Source organism: Hyla sarda, chromosome 1 (genome assembly GCF_029499605.1).
Source record: "Hyla sarda isolate aHylSar1 chromosome 1, aHylSar1.hap1, whole genome shotgun sequence".
In the NCBI taxonomy this organism is placed as follows: Eukaryota; Metazoa; Chordata; class Amphibia; order Anura; family Hylidae; genus Hyla; species Hyla sarda.
The window spans coordinates 215173645-215188065 of record NC_079189.1 but is presented as its reverse complement, the minus strand read 5'-3'; the positions used below and the strand labels follow the sequence as shown (position 1 = coordinate 215188065).

At 46.1% G+C, this 14421-nt stretch overlaps 1 protein-coding gene across 6 annotated transcripts in view; it reads left to right on the top strand.

The window, feature by feature from the left end:
* The first annotated feature begins 1551 nt into the window (after positions 1-1551).
* Positions 1552-14421, top strand: part of RUFY3 (RUN and FYVE domain containing 3) — a 108271-nt gene continuing 95401 nt past the window's right edge. For 2 of the 6 annotated variants that reach the window (XR_008891774.1, XR_008891772.1), the window contains exon 1: positions 1556-2271. Coding sequence is in view for 2 of the 6 variants with exons in the window: in XM_056568694.1 (XP_056424669.1) it covers positions 1851-2271 (421 nt within the window). In the remaining 4 variants the exon portion in view is untranslated. Of the gene's footprint in view, positions 2272-14421 lie in introns of all 6 variants that reach the window. The other 4 variants (XM_056568694.1, XR_008891769.1, XR_008891779.1 and 1 more) reach the window with 4 other exon arrangements.

Sequence of the window (14421 nt, the reverse complement as noted above, 5' to 3'; positions counted from 1 at the left end):
GCTCTGACTATAGCGAAAGCAGAAGCCGCGCGTCTCCGGTATCAGAAGAATGAAGAGGAGGACGGGCAGTGTGTATCATAAAGATTTATAACATGTAAAGGTCAGTGGGGCCGGACACTAGCGCTGGGGACCTGTCAATCACACAGCGGTCCCAGCGCTCACTATAGAAGGGGTCACTATTAGTCTGGGGGGGGGGGGGGGTACAGTACACATAACAATTATATACTGTAGAAGGGGTCAGTATTAGTCTGGGGGGGGGTACAATACACATAACAATTATATACTGTAGAAGGGGTCAGTATTAGTCTGGGGGGGGGGGCAGTACACATAACAATTATATACTGTAGAAGCGGCTCCACTCGCTCCCCTGTATAGACCTGTCACAATTCATAATCCCCGCCAGAAGACAGGAGCTCTGATTGGTGTATAGTGGTGAATAGCTTTCCACCAATCAGAGCTCCCCTCTCCCGGAGGTGGGGATTATGAATCGTGACATCTGTATACAGGAGCCGGCGGCAGCGCAGTGGAGCCGCATATACCGCCGGGTTTTTAAGTTAATAAATGCAGATCGCAGCGGGTCTCTGGAGAATGACCTGCTGCGATCTGTCCTTCAGTCCCAGGACTACAACTCCCATCATGGACAGAGTCTGTCCATGATGGGAGTAGTAGTCCTAACAGTCACAATAGAGTCCCGCAGACAGGGAATGTGCGTCTCTCAGCGCTCCGGTACTACAACTACTCCTATTATGGGACAGATTCTGTCCCATGATGGGAGTAGTTGTAGTACTGCAGTGCTGAGAGACAGCTCCTGCATCCCCCACCTGCATCTTCCACCATCTGCCATTTTCTACGAGTCCTTGCTAGCACTCTTAGGTTTAGACTACTTTTCTTGCAAAAAAGCGCAATTGCGCAAAAAAAACCATCTACTTTTTTTTTGCGCAATTGATAAATACCAGTCCACTGGATTAGTTGGTGTACGGTAGACCAAACTGGTGACAACTTTAGAAAACTGTCCACCAAAAAAAACGCAGCTCTATGCAAAAAAAGCGCAATTGCGCAAAATTTGTAGACGTGAAAAATGGTCTAAATGCAATGATACATGTCCCCCTTAGCGTGCTGAGATTTTTGAAACTGCCACCAAGCGAAAATGTGAATGAAAAGTAAAAAAAAAAAAAAGCATTTCATATTTTTTTATTGACTCCCAGCTAACATACGGCCGCTGTTTTTTTTGCCCTAAATCAATTGAAAACACAGCTATACATAAATATATATATATATATATATATATATATATATATATATATATATATCGGTGTGCCTCCAGCTGTTGCAAAACTACAACTCCAAGCATGCCCGGACAGCCTTTGGCTGTCCGGGCATGCTTGGAGTTGTAGTTTTGCAACAGCTGGAGGCACACCGATTGGGAAACACATATATTTTACCTATATTCTATCACTATCATGTCCATGCTGTTACAGGATTATTCGCTCCTCCGCGCCGTGCACCAAAGGGTTACAGCTTGAGGGGAGGAGCCGCTCACTAAGGAAGAGTCCTGTGTCTGCTTCCTCCTCCGTCAGTCTTGGCTGCCGAGGGAGTTCCGGGCACATAGTGGAGTAGAGGAAGGGGCAGTGTGTACCGGGGATAGATACATCAGCCATTGTGCGTCCACCTATCCGCGCCGTCTTTGACACTCCGGTCCGCACCTCATGAGACAGTGAGGCGTCGAGGAGGAACCCCATAGAACATAATGTACGAGCCTGAAGACGGCAAAAGCGCGTAGACCTGTATGAGGGGACGGCTCGCTGAGGGATTCCTACACGTGAGTGACAATACACATCCTGAGAGGAAACATGGAAGAGCAGCAGTCTAGTAATGGTGGCCCCCAAGGCAAGGCTCTGCGTGGGCGTGACATAGAGATCATCCCATTACACCTGGACCAGGAGGGCTGTCATGAGCCTGAAGAGTCCCCTCCAGCATCTCCATTGCCTCCACCCATATTCCTTTATCCAGGAGCTAGGAAACAAAAGCAGCACCTGAGGTCTCCCCCTGGTAACACTCCAGGAGCAGGGGTCCAGCCGGAGCACCCCCACACCTCTCCATCCTCCTCCCTGTCTTCCTCCTCCTCGTCTTCTCAGCATGGCTACCCTGATCTTACCTCACCTGGGTCCGGGGGGCTCTCTCCGACATCTTCTCTTCAGCTCATGATGCTAATGATGAACTACTCCAGCCCCGCCAGCAGAAGCCATGGCAGCGCTGACAAAGTGCAAAAAAGTGAGTAAAGTTACATGGAGCAGGTTGGGGGTTTAAGCGAGGTCCACACCAGATTGGGGGTTTGAGCGAGGTCCACACCAGGTTGGGGGTTTGAGCGAGGTCCACACCAGGTTGGGGGTTTGAGCGAGGTCCACACCAGGTTGGGGGTTTGAGCGAGGTCCACACCAGGTTGGGGGTTTGAGCGAGGTCCACACCAGGTTGGGGGTTTGAGCGAGGTCCACACCAGGTTGGGGGTTTGAGCGAGGTCCACACCAGGTTGGGGGTTTGAGCGAGGTCCACACCAGGTTGGGGGTTTGAGCGAGGTCCACACCAGGTTGGGGGTTTGAGCGAGGTCCACACCAGGTTGGGGGTTTGAGCGAGGTCCACACCAGGTTGGGGGTTTGAGCGAGGTCCACACCAGGTTGGGGGTTTGAGCGAGGTCCACACCAGGTTGGGGGTTTGAGCGAGGTCCACACCAGGTTGGGGGTTTGAGCGAGGTCCACACCAGGTTGGGGGTTTGAGCGAGGTCCACACCAGGTTGGGGGTTTGAGCGAGGTCCACACCAGGTTGGGGGTTTGAGCGAGGTCCACACCAGGTTGGGGGTTTGAGCGAGGTCCACACCAGGTTGGGGGTTTGAGCGAGGTCCACACCAGGTTGGGGGTTTGAGCGAGGTCCACACAGTTTGTGTTTTATGCCTAAAATATACGCTCTGTTTGCTGCCCATTTACTTTTAAACAAAACGTATTGCAATGTATCCTTTTTTTTTTTTACGCCATATAAGATGGTGTACTTGATTTGTATTAAAAAAATGAAACAAACGCAGTGTGAACCCAACCTCAAGGTGGGTTCACACTGTTTCTCACATACGGTCACCAGATCCGAGTTGGGGGAGTGAAAACCGGGCATTCCCGTATTCCCGTATCCCAGCCAGGACCCGGCCTGTATCTCATTCATTTGATTGAGCCGACAGGATTCAGATAGTGACTCCAGTCGGCTAATTTTTGCCCCATATCCCATTTTGTAACCGGACCTAAAACCGCAGTAAACCACGGTTTAGGTCCGGTCAGAAAACTGGATACAGTGCAAATATGAGCCGACTGGAGTCACTATCTGAATCCTGTCGGCTCAATCAAATGAATGAGATACGGGCCGGGTCCTGGCTGAGAGACGGGAGCGCCCGGTTTTCACTAGAAACGGGTGGCGGCGGTGGTATCTGGCACCGTAAAAGCCGCTTCAGTTCATTGATTTAAAGCGCCCGCTTCAATGATCTGCAGCAGTGTCGTCCGGGGGGGGGGGGGGGGGGGGGAGGGAGATAAATAGCCGATAACTTATACCGGAATATCGGTATAAGTTATCGACTATCGGCCCTAACCTCCACAGAGTATCGGTATAGGCCCTAAAAAATCGATATCGGTCTATCCCTGTTAATAATAATAGGGTATAATGGGTTAAAACGGCTGTTAAAAAAAAATCACATAGACTATAATGGGATTTTCTAACTGCCGTATAGGATTTTGTAATTTTTTATTGCCAATTTTCTGATGGAACTTTGAAAACAGAGTAATTATGTAGTGTGAAAGGGGTCTTAGGAACACAGTATGGAGAGCTGTTTACCAAACTCATGTGGTAATTGGGGCTGTAAAGTTAGTGTAGTATATCATATAGTGTCTGTACCTGTGTTTGATGGCTGGTCGAAATTTTTATATGATCTTTGCCCCAATGTTCATTTTTAGCCGCATGAGTGTTGTCAGGTTTCCCCATGTTGCAGTGTGACCTGAGACATTACATCACTAGTCAGGTGTTGAAAGATAGCATGTCTATGCTTCGATGGGTGGAGCGGCCACTGGGTAGGGTTGCAATGGGTGGGGTGCCTGATGTGTGGGAGGGAGAAAAATGTCTCACACTTACAAACAAGGAACTTGTAATTGGAGGGAAGGAACTCCAACAGGAAATAGCCATTTTACAAAAAGGAAGCAGCAGCGTTATGATGGACTCACAGCACAGCAGCTTTTTAGCCCCAAGACAAGCACAGATATCTCCTAAACATGTACATTACAGTATAGAACAGTGATGGCGAACCTATGGCACCCTCTGTGGGCACGCGGCCACAGGCCCCTGTCACATTCCGGACATCCCTGTGTCCCGAAAGGTCATTTCGGGACACAAGGATGTCCCGGTCACCTCTCTGCGGTCCCGCGTTAGCTTTAAAAACGCAGGGACCGCCGGGAGGTAGAGCACACAGGGACGTCACATCACTGACGTCCCATGCGTGCACCCGTAAAGCAGAGCAGAGCATCGGGGAGGACCGAGGATGACGTGCGCATGGTAAGTGACCAGCGGGACGTTATCTTCGGTGTTCCGGCAGAGACATACAGCCTCCAGCCATACACTGTATATGGCTGGAGGCTGTATGTCTGTGTGGGGACACTGCCTGTCTAATGTGGGCGAAGACTGCCTGCCTAATGTGGGCGAAGACTGCCTGCCTAATGTGGGCGAAGACTGCCTGCCTAATGTGGGCGAAGACTGCCTGCCTAATGTGGGCGAAGACTGCCTGCCTAATGTGGGCGAAGACTGCATGCCTATTGTGGGCGAAGACTGCCTGCCTAATGTGGGCGAAGACTGCCTGCCTAATGTGGGCGAAGACTGCCTGCCTAATGTGGGGGGTGAAGTATACAGCCAACCTTGTGGGGGGAACTGTACTGCACCAAATGTGGGGGAGCTATACTGCCAAGCTAATGTGTATTCTGATTTAATTGCTGTGCTGGCACTTTGAGGGGAAAAAAGTTGGAGTGCATTACGGTTCGGGCACTCGGGCTCTAAAAGGTTCGCCATCACTGGTCTAGAAGGTAAGTACTAAATCACCTTATGGTGGATAACCCCTTTAAACTCAATGGGATTGTCCCACCTCTCTGTTTTATTTTTTTGTCCAGCTCCTGCCCATCTGCATCCGCAAGAGGTGGTCAGAAAACCAGAGACAGCCAAAGCGGGGAAGTTGTCATTTTTGTAACTCCTTTTGACTTTAACCCCTTAAGGACTCAGCCCATTTTGGCCTTAAGGACTCAGATTCATTATATCATAAAATGTATGGCGCAGCCAAAAAACACTATTTTTGTGGGGAAATTAAAACGAAAAACGCAATTTTGCTAATTTTGGAAGGTTTTGTTTTCACACTGTACAATTTATGGTAAAAATTACGTGTGTTCTTTATTCTGAGGGTCAATACGATTATAATGATAGCCATTATTACATACTTTTATATTATTGTTGCGCTTAAAAAAAAAAAATCACAAACTTTTTAACCAAATTAGTACGTTTATAATCCCTTTATTTTGATGACCTCTAACTTTTTTATTTTTCCGTATAAGCGGCGGTATGGGGGCTCATTTTTCGCGCCATGATCTGTACTTTTTTTTTTATACCACATTTGAATATAAAAAACTTTTAATTAATTTTTTATAATTTTTTTTTATAAAATGTATTAAAAAAGTAGGAATTTTTTTTTTTTTTTTTTTTTTTTTCGTTCACGCCGTTCACCGTACGGGATCATTAACATTTTATTTTAATAGTTCGGACATTTACGCACGCGGCGATACCAAATATGTCTATAAAAAAAAAATTTACGCTTTTTGGGGGTAAAATAGGAAAAAACGGCCGTTTTAATTTTTTATTGGGGGAGGGATTTTTCACCTTTTTTTTTTACTTTTACATTTTTTTCATTTTTTTTTTTTTTTTACACTTGAATAGTCCCCATAGGGGACTATTCATAGCAATACCATGATTGCTAATACTGATCTGTTCTATGTATAGGACATAGAACAGATCAGTGTTATCAGCGATCTTCTGCTCTGGTCTGCTCGATCACAGACCAGAGCAGGAGACGCCGGGAGCCGGACGAAGGAAGGAGAGAGGACCTCCGTGCGGCGTTATGATCGGATCCCCGCAGCAGCGCTGCGGGCGATCCGATCATTCATTCAAATCGCGCACTGCCGCAGATGCCGGGATCTGTATTGATCCCGGCACCTGAGGGGTTAATGGCGGACGCCCACGAGATCGCGGGCGTCGGCCATTGCCGGCGGGTCCCTGGCTGCGATCAGCAGCCGGGATCAGCCGCGCATGACACGGGCATCGCTCCGATGCCCGCGGTTATGCACAGGACGTAAATGTACGTCCTGGTGTGTTAAGTACCACCTCACCAGGACGTACATTTACGTCCTGCGTCCTTAAGGGGTTAAAGGGAACCAATCATCAGATTTTACCCTATATAACGCTTGGCAAAGCGTTATATAGGGTCAAATCTTTATTTTCACCATTCCCGGGGACGCTCCTGCCCCCAGGGATGGTGAAGATATGAACTTATAAACTAGTCACCGCCGCCGCCGTAAGTAGCCACCTGGGCGGGGAGCTCTTCTCACCAACTCCCGTTCTTCGGCCGGCAGCGACGCCCCCTCCGCTTGATTGACGGGCTGCGTCATCACTCTGCTCCGTCTGTTCAGTGAGCGGAACGATGACGCGGCCCATCAATCAAGCGGAGGGGGCGTCGCTGCTGGCCGAAGAACGGGAGTAAGTGAGAAGAGCCCCCCCCGCCCAGGTGACTACTTACGGCGGCGGTGACTAGTTTATAACTTCATATCTTCACCATCCCTGGGTGCAGGAGCATCCCCCGGGAATGGTGAAAATAAAGATTTTACCCTATATAACGCTTTGCCAAGCGTTATATAGGGTAAAATCTGATGATTGGTTCCCTTTAATAGGGGTTGTGCAAACAGCATAGCCCCAGGAGGTAAGCTGTTTTCAGAACTCTGGGATTTATGTAAACGTTTAGCTCATGGAGCTACAACATATCCCATAATAGTCAATGGAAGTTACGCAAATTACGCAGATTCCTATCTTTGGCTGCCTCCAGCTTTTCCAGCCATCTCCTGCGGCCACAAACAGGCAGGAGTTGGCTGGAGAACTGAAACAGCAAGGTGGGGCAAACACTTCTGTAGCGATCGGAGCCGGGACGTGCACGGAACAGATGTGAGAACCTCCGGTGAGCCTGTACACCCATCGGACCACACATTACAGTTGCGGGGGCTGCCCGTTGGTTAGCGGGACCATAATTGTGAACTTAATGGCAAGAACGCTATTGAGTCATTGACTAAGTGCACGTCCGTTTAGCAGCTGTCACTTAGTCTATGAAGCAAGCGTAACTCCTGTGCTCCCTTCATAGTCTAAATACCACTTAGGACATAAATGTACGTTCTGGTGCGTTAAATACTGGGGCACCAGGACGTACATTTACGTTCATTGTCCTTAAGTGGTTACAATTTATGTATGCCTCCATATGAATAACAGTATGCCTGTAATTTGTGCATGTAGGGCCAGGTTGGTCTGGCAGGCCAAGCAGAGCCCATCTGCACTTACGTTGTATGCACCAAGGACATCCCTTGTTATTTGTGGTGATAGTTGACACAAGTACACGTTAAGTTAGATTTACATTTTAACTTGTCAGTAATAAAAGTAAATTTTAGGCACACCCTAGACACTATATTGGTGTTCTTGATTTTTTTCAATTCAAAGCTTTAAATATCTATGCTAAAGGGGACAGTTGCTAAAACAAAAAAAATATGTACAGATTCAGGGTCAGAAGCCCTATACAGCAATGACATTAGTTTATATACCAAAAAAATGCTGTCAGTTCAGCTTTAAATGGGTACTCAGGCGCTAAGACGCCTTATCCCCTATCCAAAGGATAGGGGATAAGATGCCTGATAGCGGGGACCCCCGCGATCAGGCATCTTATCCCCTATTCTTTGGATAGGGGATAAGATGTCTTAGCACTGGAGTACCCCTTTAAATAGTGGCTGGGAATGGGGCTCCGAAGCATTGGAGCCATCATTGATGGTTCTTCCTGTGCCGCTAGCATGAATTTCTAGTTTTGAATATTGTTCTGTACACACTGCAGCCAATGACCTACCTCGGTGTGTGTGCTTGAAACATCATCAGGGGACATAAGCAGAGACACTAGGGCAGATCATATCGGTAGTGCTGGACTTGGCAAAGTTAGTATAGTGTGTTGTTTTATATCCAAAGCATGCTGGTCTTTTTTTTGTTTTTCCAGAAAATCCTTTTAATTTAAATAATTTTCTTTCATTTGTGTGAGGTGTGTTTCATGAAACCTGAATGTCTAGCTATTGTCTTATCTGTGACTTATTAGTTTTCTCCTAAGTTAAAAAGCAGGGTGATCATCATCATTCCATCATATTAGCCAGGGGTTGTCTGTATGTACTTCTCGTCCAAAGGCTTTCATGCAGGACTTGATTTATCTAGTGAATAAGACTATTGATTAGATATTGCAGTGGAATATATTTGATGTATTTTATAGGCCTCAGGAGTGTTTTTGGATGTGAGGAGGTGTTTATGGTTTGTTGAAAGTTATTATGAGAATTGTTCTTCATAGACTACCATCCAGTATAGTTGGTTGCTGTTCAAAACCAGCTCAAAATTCTGTAAAATCAGTTCTTCTCCATGCAGTCCTTCTCTTTGCTTCCTTCTTCAGAGACAAACAGCTGGTTGCAGGAACTTCCCGCACAGCCAATCACTGGCCAGGACAGGACACCGCTGCACCACTGGTTAGCTATGTGAGAAGGTCTTGCAACCAACTGGTTGTCTCTGAAGAAGGAAGCACAGAGAAGGCATCAGGAGATCACAAAGGAGAACTGAATTTGCGGCAGACCTACGGGGAAACGGGGCTAGGTAAGTATCAGGTTTTTTTTTGTTTTGTTTGTTTCCGCTACACCCCAGCACTATTGGGGATGTTTTGACTGCATTTTTTAAGGCAGAGTTCAGATACTTTTTATTTTTTTTCGCTCTCTCCTCAAGCACTCACTGTTAACTCGCTTTTTTTTATTTTTTTTGTCATGTGATAGCAGAGATGGCTCAGGACATTGTCCTTCAAGCCGCATAATGAAATTCCGTTGTTGCATGGCTTGAAGGAGAAGATCCTGCAAAGGCCTCAGAGTGGGAACAGAGGGAACACCCTGCACCACTCTGGATAACAGTAAATGATGATAAGGAGGACTCGGCGCAGGATATGTATTTATTTATTTTTATAGAGGGGACCTTTTGGGAGGGGAGTCCATGTGATCTGCTCGTATTAGGAACGTTTTGGGATGGGTATTGTGGAAAATGTATGGGATCATCAAGATATCAGTAAAAAAAATATTTTTTTTTTTTAAAAGGCATTATTTCCTACCGATAATTTGGTTTCCAATAATCCTTCATGACTGCACCAAGATGTAGGGCTGGGCGGTATGACCAAAAATGCTTCACAGTATTTTTGCAAGTTATGGCGGTTCCCCCCCCCGAGGAACTAATCATATATGACCCCCAGGCACTGCTATGATTCTCTAACACCCCCCCCCCCCCCCTCTCCTCCAGGCCGCAGCACTTTAAAAGAATGACTTGCGGGCCGCTGCGCTGGAGACGCTTAAAGGAAAACTGTCAGATATTTTCTCCCGCACTATCCACAGGTACTGTTGGATAGTGCGGGAGATGCTGATTCCAACGAGCCCTACCTTACCCGGATCAGCCCGGCCGTTCGCCCACAATTGTACTTTTAATCCATGTGTATATCTTGCTGTAACTGGCACGGGCGGGGCTTCTGCAGGTTAACTGGCACTGACGTCAGTGCCGATTATGAATATTCATCCCCCCCCCCACCCTCCAGTTCTCCCTCTCTTCGCCGCTCCTAACTGGAGGGAGGGAGGGGGGATGAATATTCATAAGCGGCGCTGACGTCATTACCAGTTAGCTGCAGAAGCCCCGCCCGTGCCAGTTACAGCAAGATATACACATAGAATAAAACTACAACTGCGGGTGAACGGCCGGGCGGATCCGGGTAAGGGAGGGCTCGTTTTAATAAGCGTCTCCCGCACTATCCACCAGTACCTGTGGATAGTGCGGGAGAAAATATCTGACAGTTTACCTTTAAGTTGCAAGCCGGAAGCTGTCAGCTCCCCATGCAAGCGCTAAAAACCAGGCTTTTAGCGCTTGCAGGGGGAGGTGACAGCTTGCCGCGGCCGCATCTCATTCATTTAAAGCGCCGGCGGCCCGCAAGTCATTCATTTAACCCCTTAAGGACTCAGCCCATTTTGGCCTTAAGGACTTCGTTTTTTCCTCCTCGCCTTCTAAAAATCATAACTTTTATATTTTCATCGCCAGACTAGTATGAGGGCTTGTTTTTTGCGCGACCAGTTGTCCTTTGTAATGACATAACTCATTATATCATAAAATGTATGGCGCAACCAAAAAACACTATTATTGTGGGGAAATGAAAAAGAAAAACGCAATTTTGCTAATTTTGGGAGGTTTCGTTTTCACGCCGTACAATTTATGGTAAAAATGACATGTGTTCTTTATTCTGAGGGTCAATACGATTAAAATGATACCCATTATTACATACTTTTATATTATTGTTGTGCTTAAAAAAAAAATCACAAACTTTTTAACCAAATTAGTACGTTTATAATCCCTTTATTTTGATGACCTATAACTTTTTCATTTTTCCATATAAGCGGCGGTATGGGGGCTCTTTTTTTGACCATGAGCTGTTCTTTTTTTTGATACCACATTTGCATATAAAAAAATATGTATTTGTGTGCTTGTGTAAAAACACAGACCACTTCTCAGTTCCTATGCTTCCTGGCTGATGATTTGGTCACTTTTGAATGCTGGTGGTGCTTTCACTCTAGTGGTAGCATGAGACAGTCTACAACCCACACAAGTGGCTCAGGTAGTGCAGCTCATCCAGGATGGCACATCAATGCGAGCTGTGGCAAGAAGGTTTGCTGTGTCTGTCAGAGTAGTGTCAAGAGCATGGAGGCGCTACCAGGAGACAGGGCAGTACATCAATAGATGTGGAGAAGGACGTAGGAGGGAAACAACCCAGCAGTAGGATCGCTACTGCCGCCTTTGTGCAAGGGGAAGCAGGAGGAGCACTGCCAGAGCCCTGCAAAATGACCTCCAGCAGACCACAAATGTGCATATCTCCTCTCAAACGGTCAGAAACAGACTCCATGAGGGTGATATGAAGGCCCGAAGTCCACAGGTGCTTACAGCCCAACACTGTGCAGGACGTTTGGCATTTGCCAGAGAACACAAAGATTGGCAAATTCACCACTGGCGCCCTGTGCTCTTCACAGATGAAAGCAGGTTCACACTGAGCACATGTGACAGAGGAGACAGTCTGGAGATGCAGTGGAGAACGTTCTGCTCCCTGCAACATCCTCCAGCATGACCAGTTTGGCGGTGGGTCAGCAATGGTGTGGGGTGGCACCACAGACTGTCCAGGAGTTGTCGGATGCTTTAGTACTGGTGTGGGAGGGTATCCCTCAGGAGACCATCCACCACCTCATCAGGAGTATGCCCAGGCGTTGTAGGGAGGTCACACGGGCGTGTGGAGGCCACACACACTACTGAGCCTCTTTTTGACTTGTTGTAAGGACATTATATCAACGTTGGATCAGCCTGTAGTGTGATTTTCCACTTTGATTGTGAATGTGACTCCATATCCAGACCTCCATGGGTGGATAAATTTGATTTCCATTGATAATTTTTGTGTGATTTTGTTGTCAGCACATTCAACTATGTAAAGACGAAAGTATTTCATACGATTAGTTCATTCATTCAGATCTACGATGTGTTATCTTAGTGTTCTCTTTATTTTTTTTGAGCAGTGTACAGTGATCCCTCAACATACGATGGTAATTCGTTCCAAATGAACCATTGTATATTGAGGGATCCGTGCAATAATAATATAGAAAGATATACTCACGTGTCCCCGCCGCTCCGGACGGTCACCGCTGCCCTGGATGTCGCTCTCCATCGTTGACGTCATGTTCCCGGGGTGTCCCCCGCTGCTCCGGACCATCACCGCTGCCCGGGATTGTCGCTCTTCATTGCCGTCATCAGGTCACTGTGCACGCCGCTCCTTTTTGATGACGGGACGGCGTGCACGGCGATGTGATGATGGAGAGCGACGGCTATGCAGGGGATCCTGAAGAGGATGGTCCGGAGCGTCGGGGACAGGTGAGTGACACTCACCGCAGCACACGGGGCACCTTAACCTGTTAAGGACCAAGGATGTACTGGTAAGTCCTGAGTCCTTTCCCTTTCTATAACGCGGGGCCACGACGTGGCCGGGACCCGTGGCTAATAGCGTGCGGCAATGATCGCGGGGCCGTGCGCTATTAACCCTTTAGATGCGGCGTTAAAAGTTGAACGTCGCGTCTAAAATGAAAGTAAAACATTGCCGGTTAGCTCAGGGGGCTGTTCGGGATGTCCACGGCGAAATCGCGGCATCCTGAACAGCTGTGGGACACGAGAAGGGTCTCCTACCTCCTGGTGTCCGATTGCCAAATGACTGCTCAATGCCTGAGATCCAGGCATGAGCAGTGAAGTGGCAGAATCATTGATCACTGGTTTCCTATGAGAAACCAGTGATCAATGTAAAAGATCAGTGTTTGCAGTGTTATAGCCTCCTATGGGAGCTATAACACTGCAAAAAAAAAGTGAATAAAGATCATTTAACAGCTCCCCTAATAAAAGTTGTGTAAATAAATAAACTGTGTAAATAAAAATAAACATGTGGTATCGCCACGTGTGGAAATGTCAGACTTATAAAAATATATTGTTAATTAAACCGCACGGTCAATGGCGTACGCGCAAAAAAATTCAAAAGTCTAAAATAGTGTATTTTTGGTCACTTTTTATATCATGAAAAAATGAATAAAAAGCGATCAACAAGTCCGATCAATACAAAAAGGGTAACGCTAAAAACTTCAGATCACGGCGCAAAAAATTAGCCCTCATACCGCCCCATACGTGGTAAAATAAAAGTTATAGGGGTCAGAAGATGACCATTTTAAACGTATAAATTTTCCTGCATGTAGTTATGATTTTTTTTCAGAAGTACGACAAAATCAAACCTATATAAGTAGGGTATCATTTTAATCGTATGGACCTACAGAATAAAGATTACCAAATAATGTACTGCGTAGAAACAGAAGCCCCCAAAAGTTACAAAATGGCGTTTTGTTTTTTATTTTGTCTCGCAATGATTTTTTTTTTTCTGTTTCGCTGTAGATTTTTGGGTAAAATGACTGATGTCATTACAAAGTAGAATTGGTGATGCAAAAAATAAGCCATCATATGGATTTTTAGGTGCAAAATTGAAAGGGTTATGATTTTTTTAAAGGTAAGGAGGAAAAAACAAAAGTGCAAAAAACGGAAAATCCCTGGTCCTTAAGGGGTTAAACAGCTATCCAGCAGTAGCTGAAGCAGTCTGCGCTTATGCGATGGCCCCGACATACAAAAGCATTGTATGTTGATGCTGCCTTCAACATGCGATTACCTCTGAGAGGCCATCGTATGTTGAAATTATCGTATATCGAAGGGGGGGGGGGGTCACCGTATATATACTGAGCAGTGGCTGTAATTTTTTACAGCTTTACTGACACCTAGTGGAAGCAATTGGTTTTGCAGTTTAGAGAGTGACAATAAAGATTATACTTTTTTAATAAGGGGGTTATACCTAAAGGTTGTTGGTTGATATAAATTGCCCTGAAGTCCCTCAGGGATCTTTTTGGTTTAGATATAACAAACCTAACACCAAAATTATAGGGTGGAAGTTACTATGGTGCCCTCATGAAGGATTAGTGGAAACTGAAATAAGGCTGGGTTCACATCACGTTTTTGCCATACTGTTTTTAATCAGTTTTTTTAAAGAAAACCGTATGGCGAAAAAAAACGGATGGAACAGTATGGGAAAAAGTAAACCGTATGTGTTTTTAAACTGTATACTGTTTTTAAACGTGCATACAGTTCTGTCCGTTTTTATATAAAAAAAAAAAATTTTTTTTGAAAATTCTGGCCATTTTTAATGGGAGGGGTGTTGAGTGGGGACTTTAGGATGCAAATGCGCATGTGCAAAGTAAAAACTGTATACATGAGCATTTCCCACTGACGTCCATGTTAAAAAAAAAAACACATATGCGGTTGCAGTGCGGTTTTTAGACCGGAGTCAAAACCGTGGTTGACCACGTTTTTGTCTACGGTTTAAAAACCGTACTGCAACCGCATACATTTTTTTTTTTTTACATATACGGCAATGGGAAACGCTCGTGTATA